Here is a 14,744-nt window from a genome sequence, read left to right on the forward strand (position 1 = left end):
TTCTCATGAAGTCAACTCTGGGTCTTCTGGGACGTATGTGGAAGTGCTCCATCCTGCTGGAACACAACATTGTCATCTGGAGAGTACTGGGTATCAATCAAGGTTACAACATTGTTCTCCAGGATTTGAATGTACTTATTGGTGTTAACTTTCTTACCAGATTTGATGAAGGCATTTTGAGAACATCAGAATAAATGAAGCCAAACATTTCAACTGAAGTTAGATGTTTGGTCTTGAATGTATACTTTACATGGTCTGGAATTGCCTGGACTGGTTGATGAGTAATAAAATGATTTGTTCTGCTTTTCTTCTGGAGGCACAGAACTTCCTTTAGTCATTCAAACCTTTTTTCTCTGACACCTGGGAAACCAGGTGTTTCTTATTCCTGGCACTTGTCTATTCTTTAGATCCTTCATGATCACATTTCTGATGCTGTGCTCGCTGACACATTGCTCTTTAACCATTTTCCTCAATGACTGTACAGGATGCTGCTTAAATATTCATTAAAAAAGTCAGCCCAAACTACGGTATCTTAAAATAAAAGCGAATGTGATTCTAGTTAAAAGGTATTAAAGCTTTGAAAGATTCAAATAACTGATGTCATGAAATACAATTATGTAAGTTACGGGCCCTCTGCTGAAGAAGCTAGATAGATAAAAGTCTATTAACGTGAGGGTCCCCACACTAAAACCAAAATTATTGATGGCAAACATGTGGAAGCGCGAGTTGGAATAAGTGGAACTGGGTATTAAGTAGTTATGAGTGTGCTGAACTCTTTAACATTAACTGGCAAAAGTGCTAACGGGTAGGGTTTCTAAACGAAAAAGCCGAATCCGAAAATCAACGGTTTTCTTCTCATGCATTCGAATCCGATAACCGTTAAATAAATCCGATATCCGTTAACTAATTTTTTGGAATTTAAAGGTTCTTGAGCATTCAAAATTTAAATTTTATTAAATTTATAAATAATATTAAATTTCGAAACCAGTATTCGTCAAACGTAAACAATAGTCTAACTATGCGTAAACGCCGACATCTGTTAGTAAAAATAAACAATTTATATACAAACTATATTCCCTTGATATTTTCAGTTATATCTCTAAATATATACAATTATTTACACGTAATTACATCGTGATTCTATTTGGTAATTTTTTATAAAAATGTCATGCGTAACTACTCACAATGACTTTCTATAGGAAGGAAGTTTAACTATAAAACAGCATTTGTATATAAAACATGTTCGTTAAACTTTTTTCAAAAATTGGTTCCCAATGAAATATTAATCAAGAGCATTGCTTGTTGAAGTTTTTTGTTTTGCTTCTTCAAAAATTTTTGAAGTGAATTGTTTGTTGAAGTGAATTGACATCGACAAAACATTACGATGAATAATTCTTTCATTTAGTTTTAATTTATCCATTCAAAATTAAAGCCTCTTATTTCAAGTCATCTAGAAAAGTTCCAAAAAAACATCAAAAATAAGGGAACATTTTAAACAAATTTCTAATGGAAAAACAGAATGTAAAATATACAAAACAAAGATTTCGAACACCAATGGCTTTACTGGTGCAAGTATAAACCATATAGAAACGATTCATGAATCATGCTAAGTGAATCAAGCAATGGTGATAATGGTGAACCAGTGTTTAAAAAACAAAATAATGTTTGATTCCATGACACATTACAGCAAACAAGAAATTGTGACTAAACTGCTGTTGTCAATGGAATTTATAACAAGAGCAATAACGAGATCTAATTTTATACAAGAGTCAATACCCAAATGTACCAAACATCTGCCAAAAAATGATTCCAATGTCATGGGACTTATTCATAAAAGGTATGAAATAAAAAAGGCTCAGCTAAATGCAATACAAATTGAATGGCTGAAGAGTGATAGAAGATTCAGGGCTACGCTTGACGAGTGGGCAAGTATTCGGATGAAACCCTTTATTAATTTCAATTTACATGATGCTAGAGAATAAGAATTGTATAATCTTGGATTAGTGAGAACTTTTTCATCTATAAAAGATCGAGAATATGTTACTGAATCTCTTTTTGAGTTAAATAAATTGGATTGGCAGAAGTAAATTTCAGTCTTTTATGTGATTTGATTAATGCTTTCCAACCAATAAAATTAGTTGTAGAATCTCTTAGCAGACAAGATGCTTCTTTGTCATTTGTAGATGAAATAATCGAGTTTATGATAAATAAACTGCGTTATGCTGACAGTGAAATAAGTAAAACGTTAATAGAAAACTTGCAAAGAAGAACTACAGAACGTACAATTAAGAATTTTATGAATCTACTGAAATCATTGAATGATTCATCGCATATTCCATCAAAACATGAACTTTATTTGGCAAACGAAATAATGCAAATAATTTTTTCCAATAATATTAACAAAACAGAAAATAACAGTGAAATTGTTTCAATAAAAGAAGAAATGACAATGGATGAAGAACTGGAAAAAATTATTCAAAACGCAATCTCAAGAGAATCATAAATCAGGGATAACCAATTCCATATTAAGAATATAAAACAAGAGCTTTACATGATTTCGCAAAACTAGAAAACGAGCCAAAAATTTGGAAAAAGTAGTAAATACTATTTGTACAGTCAACCCAACATCTTCCGATTCTGAGCGATTATTTTCAATATCAGCTAATCTCTGCACCAAAATCAGATGACGGTTATCTGATAAATCATTGAATGTATTTCTAAAATCGTTTTATTTGAAATTGAATAATGATTTAAAAAAATTAAGATAAAACATTTTTTTATTGTTTTTATCATTAAAAATTTCATTGATCGGTTATCATATATCCAGTGGTTTTCAAAAATCCGAAATCTGGATCCGGCGGATATTAAAATACCGGATTTTCAGGCCTAATTTCAAACATGAAATCGCAAGCTTGAATTTTACAGGACTTTAACAAAAACATCAGCAAAGTTAAAAATTTATACTTGTAACTATTTATCTCTTTAAATGGAATTCCAAAGAGTTTAGTTAAAAGTAAAATTATTCGTTTTAAATTCCATAGTTGTGTCGAAGACCTCAATTTGATCTCTCAGCTGATCATATTGTGATATACAACATAAATAGCTTTCTTTAAAATAATATACGGGGATGGCATATTTAAAAGTTTACTTTCGGAAAACTTTTCGCTCATTTTTGCAACTGATATTTTGAAACTTTGATAAAGCACAAGATCTCATAACATTGGTCCACTCTAATAAGCACTTTTTGTGTGTACACACTTTTCTAAGTTCAGCCAGTATAAAGGTAATTCTTTGAAAATACTTTACTTATTGGCTTATCGGTCATTTGTCTCTGAAGAAATAATTCTCGTTCATCAATACTTACAGAACTCTTTTCAACTTCATTTGAATCCACTGTACTCAATTTTACGAACTTGTTTAAAAACTTAAATTTAGTGGGACTTGTTATATAATGCTCAAGTTGAGGCATTTTTTTAGCGGTTAAAAAAAACAACATTTTTATAGTTAACTTTCTGATAGTTTTATAAGTTTTTAAAAACTGAACAAAAAAGTAACACGTGGCAGTTGAAAAGAATTTTTTTCCCTTTCAAAAAAACTTTTTTTTTAACATATTTACTTTTTTGTTAAATTAAAAATGGTTAATTCCAACCTTTTTAAGAGAACTTTTTTTTTTTAACTTTTTTACCAAAAAGAGTAACCGAATATTCCAGTTACTTAGTTATATCCTTTTTTTTCTCTTTACTATGAAAAAAATTTATAACATTAAAAAGATGTGCAACAAAATTAAATTTATGTTTTCTTATTTTTATGTGAACCAAAATTTGAAATATTACCAAAAAAAAAGCAAATCATATTCATGAAAGTTGGTCCGGTTTTTAATTTTTTCTGAAAAATAATTATTCAAAATGCTAGCATACTGATTTCAGATTTCCTCTGTTCTTCAAAAAACGTTTACTTTTAAAAAAGATTTACTTGATTCTGATTTAGTAAAATTTTGATGCGCCAGTTATTGATAGTAAATTATAGAAAGTTCTTAGAGCTCAGGGGCAGATCTCAGACAGCTCAAGAAGTTTTTGATAGACACTTTTTATATCTAACTGTTTATTTTAATAACCTTTTTACAAATCAAAGATAGTGGATTGCTTGCAATCGAAACCTACTCTTTAGAATGGGAAGAAGATGAAAATTAGTTGAACATGATTTTATTAAAACGATGCTGGTGAGAGAAGAACCAACTCATACTCTGATGATTTTTAAATTCTTGGATTGGTGAACGAAATGTATTTAAAAATCATTTCTTAAAGTTATCCCTCTGACATTTTATTTTCAAAATGTTGGTATAGCATTAAAATGAGGCAACACGAAATAAAACCTTGAAAAACCTTTTTTTTGTTTTTTTTCACGTAAAGCATTTACCGTTTTATCAATGTCTGCACACTTCTGACATGTTTGGCCATCGTTTGAGAAAATCTGTTCCTTATTGAGGCCGTACTTCCGATTGCATGATCATTTCTTTTAAGTGTTTTACTTTTTTTCTTAAAGATGTCTTGAAATATATTTTTAATGGTATCTGTGTGTATTGTAAAATATTTTTAACTATTACATCACTTGATATATTTGTATACTTTTTTGTATAATCTAACATATTTGTTGGAAATATCTCATCAAAGTATCAAGAATTTTACATTTGAGCATTCTCATATCAGTTATTTTTCTCGCAAATGTTATAAGCACGATTATGTACAGTAAACTCTGTTTATCGCACTCCTAATTGTTGCAAATCCACTTAAATAGTGTGGATCATCGAGCTGAAACAGATTTGTTTTTAGCTGTAAGTTGAGTTAAGTGCAAATTACAGGAAAATACGACTTGTTGAATTTTTATTAACATAAATTTCGGAATACTCGTTCTGACTTTTTGCATTTTTACTATATACGTCTGAAATTTCAAACTGTGTTTATAATACAGCTGTTACTGGCCAGATCTAATCTTCATACTTTAAACACTCCACCCAATTCCCGCACTATAATGTGGGATTATCACATGACGCGGAGATCACTTGGCGCCCAATAATGTGAGGGCTGAGACATATTACGCGGAGATGATATTAACAACGTGAGCGCAGTTGTTTGCTCAGCGAGGAAAAATATTTTTTAGTCTGTTGGGATTATCTTTGTTTTTTTGGTTACGTAACAATGTTTTGGTGTTGTGTTACTCTCAGTGTTGTGTTGGTGATGAGTGGTTCGTGTATAATTTGTGTAACGGTAGACTTACGCAATACTTAAAAATAACATTTTAACACAATTAGTTATAATATAGTGATTCCTCAATCGAAATGTTAATGAAATGATAACGATACCTATTAATTGTCCTTCTCGTTTCATTTGATAAATATTCTTCAATATTTAACTCTTATATATATTCTTTTGAAAATTACAAACACAGATAATAATTGGCAATCAAAAGTCATTCAAAAAAGTATCCTCTTACTAAACAACTTATTTACATTAGAGGATTGCATTCAACAGAGATTCATCGTTTTATTGAAGAGCATCATTATAGTGACAATTTTGTGTTCTGGCCAGATCTTGCATTTTCTCATTATGCCAAAAGCGTATGGGACAAACTAAAGACCGGAAAGATTGAAGTTATACCAAAATAAGAATCTTCAAATTTAGCAGAATACAGCCCAATTTAAAATTTTTGGTCAATACTGAAAGGACTTGTGAACAAGAGTTATTGGAAAGCAAAAACACTTCAACCACTAAAAGAAAGAATTAAGTCTTGTTTGACCAAAGTAGGACGAATAAAGACTTTAATAAATTGTTTCAGTCGAAATGGAGTGGTAGAATCGAATTGAATATTGTTTCAAATAAAATAAAACAATTTTCTATGAAATTCTTTTTTTACTTTTATAAAATATATGAAAATATAAGGAAGCTATAATTTTTTAAAGTTTGTGTATCACCCGTTGGTTGATACATAACGTCACCAACTATACACAAGTTATTAGATCATGGATTTCAAATTGTAATTTTATTTGAACTTCCAATAGGTGAATATTCAGGAAAACCTAATGAATTGCAAAACTGAACCACACAAGCAAAATTGAGAAAGGAATCGCTTAAAAAAACCAATATCATTACACTCTGATCTGAACAGATCAAATAATTTCATAGATCGCTTTCAAGAAGACCAAATCTATTGGTTCCCCAACGTTAAATGTGGATGTGGTGAACGTGTTGAGTAAAACCAAATTAGTTTAATGTAAAAAAAAAAAAAACTCCATAGAATCTAAACTTTATGAAAATAGTTTTTGCCGCTTTGTTAGGATCTCAAATGGTTTGCGGTTGTAAGCTTCACGAGTAAAAGAATACTCTCGAATTCTAATTTTGATTCTATATCAGAATTTCTTAGTTTTTTAACTTAGCGCCATCAAAAAACTGCCTTTTTAGTTGCTGATTTTCTAGCGTATTTAAAATTAAAGATTTTTTTACGAATTTATTGTTCACATGCTACATGAACTTTGTTTGTCAAAGAAACTTTATCAACCTTTTAATAAATAGTTAAATATGTAATGTTTACATGCTTTGGATTTCTACTTCGGTAGCTCGGACATAATAACAGCGCCGTTATGGTCATGTAAACAACAATGCGAACATAAGCTGTCACTCAAACTATCACTTAAGTAACACCTGACCGCAGAGATTTTAAGAGTAATCACTACTCAAAATATGAACAGACAGTTTGGTTAGTAGAAAGTAAGATCTGTTCAGACTCTGCATTCTGCCCTTGAGCATTATTATATGTCTAAAAAGTAAGCATCTAGTTTTAACAAAAATCTTTTTAAAAAAATACATCGCGTATATATAAGTATCTATAAGTAACAAAAGATATATTTTGCTTGGGTTTTTAATGAAAAAAATAAGTAAATAAATATTAATAACATATCAAGAAGCAATTAGTTTCACATGATTTACTTACATAAATTAAATGAGTATGATATTATATTAACAAATCAGTTGATAAATTTTTCATTTAAGTATTTTAAATAAACTAGTTGATTAATGTTTCATTTAAGTCTTGATTTAACTATACTACAGGACAAGGTACAAGTAGCAAACATATGGTATATTTAGATTTTTTCTTCATATATTTTTATTTAGTGGATTTTATGCAAGCAGACATTTTTTTCAAAAAAAAAACTTTAAGTTTAAAACTGCATTTGGTTTCAGAGTATTTTTCATGAAAACCATTTATTCTTGATATAGATATCTCACCAAGTAACTTGATTTTATTTCAGAAAGTTTGTTTCATCATTTATTGAAATCTTTTTTAAAAGCAACAAACATTTGCTAGTTTTTTTTTTATCATTTAAGCAATTTAATACAAATATTCTATTACATAACATTCATGTACAAAAAATTATAAATAGTTTTATGCTAGTAAATCTTATGGCTTGTTTGTTACTTTTAATTTAAGCAGCACTTTAATGTAATTATTCTATTACATAGCACTCATGTACAAGAGACTGTAAGTAGTTTTAGGTTTTATGCCACCAAATATTTTTGGTTATTTGTTACTTTCAATTTCATTTCCTCCTACATTTGGTTCTTGTTTGCAATTTGTTTGTTACAGGAGAAAGTTACCATGTCAACTTTTTAGTTTTAGTTCTGATAGTCAGTTCTTCACACAAACAAATTTAAATTAATTTGTGTGCCACAATCATTGACACACAGCTCATTTTCAAAAGCGTTGAATCAATGATTTTTGTTTCAGTAAAACCTCCCTATTTTATAGTTAATACTATTTCCAGGCTAATTAATATGTTCAGTGTTTAAGTCTTCGATACTTCATGGATGTGGGGATACTTGCTGAATTTAAGAAGTTGAGACTGATATTACAAACAAAGTTTTGTAAGTAAAACTCTTTTCTTTATCTAAAATGGCTGATTTTCTTCTTCATTGTTAATTATTTATTGTTGCTTTACACTTAACAATGTACATAAAAAAGATTTGATGGAAAAACGCATTTATTTGAAGATAGTTTAAATAACTTTGAAAGGAATGTTCGAACATTCTTCATAAAATAGCAATCAAAATGCTCTAGTAAGTAGTTGTACACTCCTTTTAATTTATAAGATTTTCAAAAAAGTGGTTTCTTGTTTAAAAAATTATCTAAAAAGTTTTTATTGTGTACAAAATTTTTATTTTAAGTTTAAGATGTTAAACTAAAAATCAAGTAAACCTTTTTTAGGCAAAAAATTAATCTGAAGAGAATCAACAGCTTTTAAGAGTATCAAGTTTTTAAGAATGATACTTTTGCTAAAAAGTAATAGTTCATTGCAGTAATCTCATGTATGCATCAAAAAATGTCATAAAAAATTATATCTAGTTTTAAAAAATATTGTTTTGAAAATAATATTCTTAGTTTCAAGTTAAATTTTAAGAATGAGTTGTTTTTAGAAATTGAAAAGAGATTTGTTATAAGTAATAAAGATAGTTTGCTTGTTATTTTACTGATTTTAATACAGAATGCTCTTGCTTTTGGCACACTAGTTTCTATGGGTAACACCTGCTGTATTAGAGCAGATGATGAGAGCAAAGAATTGTTGACACCTAAGAAAGCAACAACATACATGTCACCAGCAAGTTCTATTAACCATGAAAGTAAGAGAAATGCTTCAGAATTTTATTTTACTATTAAAAGAAGTTTTAGTTTTTAAGAGGAAGTAGTTACAGCACTTGTTTTAGGTTATCAATTTTAGTGATCTTTTTTTTTTAAAAAATATTGATAGTTTTCCTTATAATCTTTACCTATAAAACGAATAGATGTATTTAAATGACAGAGCACAGTCAACTTTTAGAATCATGTTTAAATTATAGACAAAGTCATATTGTTGAAAAACAAGTAGCATGAAATGCCCTGTTTTATTAAATATTTTCAAGCAAAATATTTTGTACATTTTGTATATATATATATATATATATATATATATATATATATATATATATATATATATATATATATATATATATATATATATATATATATATATATATATTTATATATATTTGATGTTAAAATGCCAATTTAAAAGTGTTTTTTTGGTTAAATAAAGATTAAGCAAAGGTTTATTTAATGAATGTAATTTTTAGATAAAACATGTAGATATGATATATTTTGTAAAGTTGTTTCAAAGCTGTAATAAATATTGAAAATTACAATATCACTACCAAGAAAAACTTCAACTAATATGAATTAAAAAATTGTTAGGATATCTAAAAAAGATCTTTTTTTAACTTCTCATAAAATAAAAACCAAATTGAAGAACAGTATCAGGTAGTGTCAGCCTCAACCATTTGTCATTGTTTACAGGAAGCTGGCCTTTAAGGCTATATCTCAAAAGAAGAAACCATTGTTCTAAAACAAAATTAGCAAAAGTGATTAAGGTTTGCAAAAGTGTTTTCTAAATAAAAATGTTTCCTTATGGAAAAATATTTTATATACTGATGAATCAAAGTTTAATTGCTTCCAGTCTGACTGATAAGTATATGTTTGGCATCCTATGAGGCAAGATAACAATCTGATGAATACAAGATGGTGAGTTGCAAGATCTGTAAAACCTTGGCTCAAGGAAAGTAAAATTGATTTTCTAGAATGGCCACCTCAAAGTCCTGATCTGAATTTGATTGAGACCTTATGGTGCAATATTGGGGTGGCTTTATGAGATAAACAAGCCTTTGTTATATAATTTGTACAATACGTTAATATGAGGGGAAACTCAAAAAGTTTGCAATGCCACTACTATTTAACTATGTTGAAGGATTGTTGGCAGTATATCATCAAAAAGTGCCGCATTTATAAAGAATAAAGGCTACTTAACAAATAATTAGTAATAGTTGTAATGTTTTGATGTAGACTTTTAAGCAGGCTTACTTTTTGTTTGATGTGCTATTTCTATGATCATAGCTTTTTGCTGAATTTTGTAAACTTTTCAAAAATGATTGTAGTACTTCCATTTAAAATGTTTTTTTTTCTTATGATTTACAGCTAATAAATATTAGTTAATACTTTTTTTTTATATCCCTGATAAAGAAAGAAATACTATTAGCTCTAATGAAAAAAAATGTTAAGTGTACTTTTTCTGCAATCACCACTGTATATGCCAAATTTAGTAAAATCAGAAGCTAGGTATTCTAGCTCATGTAAATAAACAAAAAAGGGAGTAGCAGTGTTATTTTGCTGCAAGTATTTTATGCACAAATTGATTTTCTTTAGGTTTTATTGTTCAATATCAAGTTCTGTTCAGTTTTAAATTTTGTTTATTAAACCTTTTACAAACGGTAATTGATGATTTCTTACAAAAACACCATTTACATTCTTGGAATCTTTTCAAAAACATTCTGTAAAAATGTGATTTGTTAACTCACTTCTGCTGATATTTTTACTAAAATAGTAAACCAATTTGTAAGTTAATGTTATGTCAAACAATGTTTATTATTACTAACAAATATTATTAATAAATATAGTTGCACAAATTATTTGAAAAAACACAAATTGATTTCAATTGGGTTGAAACAACTAACTACTGGATTTATGATACTTTGCTTGTTTATTAAGTTGTATCATTTTACAATTTTAAAATCACCAACTTTTTGTAATTAAGGTGCAAACCAATTTACTGCTATGTCATTGAGGTTTTTCTTTTATTTAATAAACTGTAGAACAGGATTGGTGTTCATCAGGTCACATTGATCTGTTGTAACTAATTGCTTAAAATAATATAATTATCTTATTTGAGAATTTGAGGCTGAACTTGCAAAACATTTTGTTTATTACATGTGCAAACTCCATCCTCAGGTTTTTTGTGCAGCCTGAAAGTTAATTTTTTTATAGTGGGTATTAATTATTTTCTTGATTTTGAATGCTTTTTTTGTTTTTATTGCGGTATTTTACAGGTTTTAAAAAGAAAACTAAAAGAAATTACATGGATTCAAATGCATTAACTGTTAAGTTAGTTAAAAATTTTTCATAAATATTTCTTGAATTCAAAACAATTTTGTCTTGAACTCCATAATTAGTCTGCCTTCATTTCATAATACAATCATCAATAATATTATACTTTCTTAACTAAACTGAATATCTTCATCTTTCTCTTTACTTATATCCTTGCTAGCTAGTTACTACAATGACCAGATTAGTCATATTGAAGATTTTTAGGGAGATTTTGTTGAAATCTAAAAGTTAAGTTACATAGAAATGGGTTGAAAAGAAGTAAGCAAAGTAACAAACTTGCAGATTGCTGAACATGAACTTACTGAAACCTTCAATTAAAACCTTGAAAATTATATTTCTTGAAATACAGATAAAAACATTTTACTTATATAAAACATTTGTATTTAAACAGTCATTGGCTATTATCTTTGGAAAAGATGTAGCTATTTACTAGCTGTTTCAGCAATATTAAGTATATGCTTTTAAGTAGCATATCCACAATGGTATTTTAAAATAATAATGTTACTACATATGAACAAATATAACACTATATATGAACTTAATGTAAACATTCAACATTATGTCAATTTATATTGCAGGGCCAGAAACTTTTTCACGTGTAAATATAACACTCAACTGTAAATAGCATACAATCTATTTACAGGTAAACCATTGGTAGCTCAAGTTGATTTGGAATGTGGTAATACAGCTGTTTCTTTACCAATTGATCATAATTTGTCACAACCTGCATCATCATCATCATCATCATCATCATCATCATCATCATCATCATCATCATCATCATCATCATCATCTTATAATGCAGGACCACCAAGAATTGCTGCCCTTCATGATTACTCAGCTGCTGATGACTATGAGGTATTTTTTGTATACTCATAATTATATTTTATCATACTTAAAATATAATTATGAGTATACAAAATATATATTATGCATTATACTTATCATTACTTTTTCACCATTTACCATAATGGTATAATGGTTTACAAAATTTTCTAAAAAATTGACTGTCAAGTCATTAATGGCCTTTCCTCCTCCCCTAATCTCTAACTTTTTTATGCAAAACTAAAATTAGTATATACAAATAAAAAATTATATATATTTTTTTTTTCAAAAATATTTTTAATTCATGTTCTAGTATCTGGTAAAGCCACACTTGTCCAAAAATGAGAATAATTACTCCGAAAAGCACCGGAAAAACCCTTTGGTGGGAACAATATACACATTTTTCTGATATGAAAAATCCAATAATTGAAATCTTTTATGACCGTCTGAGAAAAAAAATTCAATTTGAAGTTTTCAGCATTGTCCAAAAAGTTTGCAAAATGGTACAATATGTATCTTTGGAATAAAAATCACAAAATAAGTCAGAAATTGTATGTTGACTGCTTTGAGAATCATAATAAAACAATTTTTGCTTTTCTGAACTTTTTATTCTCAATAAATACAAGGTTATTTTTTTTTATGTAATCAAAAATTTCTTTACAGCACTTTCCACATATTAAATTCAAAAAACAAACAGTGCATTCCTTTAATTTTAATCAGAATTTTAAATTCAAAATGATGATTTTCTTGAAAAATTTCAACAGGTTTTCAAGAGGAGCCAATGCTTTCACAAGTTCTTGCTGTTGAAATCAAGAAGACAATTTTGTAGGTTTCGCAAATATTCTGGATGGTCTATTGGCATCTTGTATCTTTCCCAATGTGTCCTGAAGTTGTGATGCAATGCCTCTGTGGCCTGTTCACTGTCTTTGCCAAGATATTCCTTCCTGTGAGCAATGAATTCCTTGACATGAAAGAAGACGGCGTGGACTTTAGGGATCACACTTGTCTTTGGCAAAGAAAGGAAGGAATTTTTGAACTGTGTGATTTTTTCAGTATTGTTACTCTGCAACTGATTACCAAAACAAGAGGACACAACTACATCAAACTTTCTGAGTGTATCAATCCATGGAAAAACTTGGAATGCTGAGTCTTCTTCAGCAAGTTTTTGAAGAAGATTAACATGTTTCAAAAGTTTTCGGCACTCATTACCAGCAAACTGATCTCCATGAAATGGCTGAAGCTTGATGTGAAGTGCTTTTGGTCATTTATCATCTTTATCCCAGGTTTCTTTCAGGGTTTTAAACAAATGGTTCACCACACCAAGTAAAAGATGAAGTTCCATGGGTGGGATCTTGTCAAGAACAAAAGTAGAGTCATGCACATGTAAGAGTGGATTATGAACAACATTTTGAAACTGCTTGGCCTTCTTGTGGTCCAGACCTGAATCTTGAAATGAAGCAAAGCACTTTCTTATTGTGCCAAAAAAGTGCGAAGTTTTCCACATTGTGACAAGTTACGGTGATCCGCATCACACCAAGTACATGGATGAGAACTGGGATGGGATTGAAGCCCGCAAACAAGGTTTGCTAACTTCATGTCACAGGACAAAGAAAAATCTACTCCACTTGGACAAATTAAAGACAAGATGCTTTTGAGGTTATCATAATTTTCAGGAACATCCTCCGCAACTGCAATGAGAAGTTGGCGCTTAACTCCACTGTCTCTGGGTGTTTGAAATAACACAGCCTTTTTGCCTGGTGGTGAAATGGATGGAAGTCTTGTTTCTTCTTCTTGAATGCCAAGACTGACTTTAAGGAAACCACCTCCACCATCGATGCCCAACTTCACCAAGTGGTCACCTTGAACATGACGTTGCAACAAGACATCATTCAGTAGCTCAGACAGATTTTTGCAGTGAACCACAAGTTGTTTTCTGGACTGCTGCTTGTCATTTGAAATGGATATGTATATGTGTGAGAAGTGGTCTGCCAATTGCTTTCCAATATCAAGAAACTTTTCTTTAAATCTTGGCTCAACAACTTTTGCATTTGTGACTTGGTTTAATGTAGACGCAAGTTTTTTGATGTTATTGTTTGACAGTCCAGTGTTGTTTTGTATGCAGACAAGATCTTGAGCTCGTAGAAGTGGCACATCACCAAACAGTCTCTTTGGGCTTGAAGGACCTTTAGGAAAGAAATTTGAAAAACACCAAATTGAGACACTTAAAAAACAGTAGCCTTGTTAAAATGCAAAACATTTTATGTAGTACTTTTACTGTTGAAGTATTAAACAAGATTCCTTTTACCTGGAGTAATTGGCATGAGACGGCCTTAACCACTTTGTGCAATCCTGACAGTTCCATGAGGTGAGGACTGTTTTGCTGAGATAACAGTCGATGCAATCTGTTTACTGGCTTTTGGATCCTTTGAAGCAAGTTCTTTAAGCTTTTCTCTGAAGGTGTATTGATTGCACTGATGTGACACTCCTCTTGCAACAAGTGTCAGACAATCTGAACATCTTTGATTTTGTGAAGCTCCTGGAGATTCTGATTTGTCCAAAGGGTGCTTTTGAAGTGCTTTCAAATGACCAATTCGACAAATAATGCAATCACAAGGCTGACCACGTGTCTCTGGTCTAACTAGGACTTCTGTGAAATCATAAAGTTTTGGGAGAGCCACATTTTCACCTTTGCACTTTTTTCCTAAAAGAACCCTGCAGGTATTGCATATTCCACTTGGAACTCGTGAGTCAGAAAAGTCAAGTGTGAATGAAACTGATTTCTTGATTTGTTCAATCAAAAAATTTGTCAATTCTCGAGTACATTAGTTCAAACACAGGAAACAAACTGTTTTCCTACAGTCATCATGTTTTTTAACAGAATTTGGCATTTTTGCTTTGAA

At 29.7% G+C, this 14,744-nt stretch overlaps 1 protein-coding gene across 9 annotated transcripts in view; it reads left to right on the plus strand.

The window, feature by feature from the left end:
- Positions 1–14,744, plus strand: part of LOC145180945 (NACHT, LRR and PYD domains-containing protein 9-like) — a 137,245-nt gene that overhangs the window by 103,539 nt on the left and 18,962 nt on the right. For 2 of the 9 annotated variants that reach the window (XM_090076248.1, XM_090076254.1), the window contains exons 1-3: positions 7,717–7,916; positions 8,559–8,669; positions 11,663–11,877. The exons of 2 other annotated variants lie outside the window; for them this stretch is intronic. In XM_090076248.1, the coding sequence (XP_089932374.1) occupies positions 7,856–7,916; positions 8,559–8,669; positions 11,663–11,877 (387 nt within the window). In that variant the 5' untranslated portion in view covers positions 7,717–7,855. Of the gene's footprint in view, positions 1–6,693; positions 6,818–7,514; positions 7,917–8,533; positions 8,670–11,662; positions 11,878–14,744 lie in introns of those variants that run through there. 5 more of the 9 variants (XM_090076250.1, XM_090076249.1, XM_090076251.1 and 2 more) reach the window with 5 other exon arrangements.

The sequence above is a fragment of the Hydra viridissima genome, unplaced genomic scaffold (genome assembly GCF_058129835.1).
Source record: "Hydra viridissima isolate aposymbiotic clone 2 unplaced genomic scaffold, HvirCarnegie_v1 scaffold_1, whole genome shotgun sequence".
Classification (NCBI taxonomy): domain Eukaryota; kingdom Metazoa; phylum Cnidaria; class Hydrozoa; order Anthoathecata; family Hydridae; genus Hydra; species Hydra viridissima.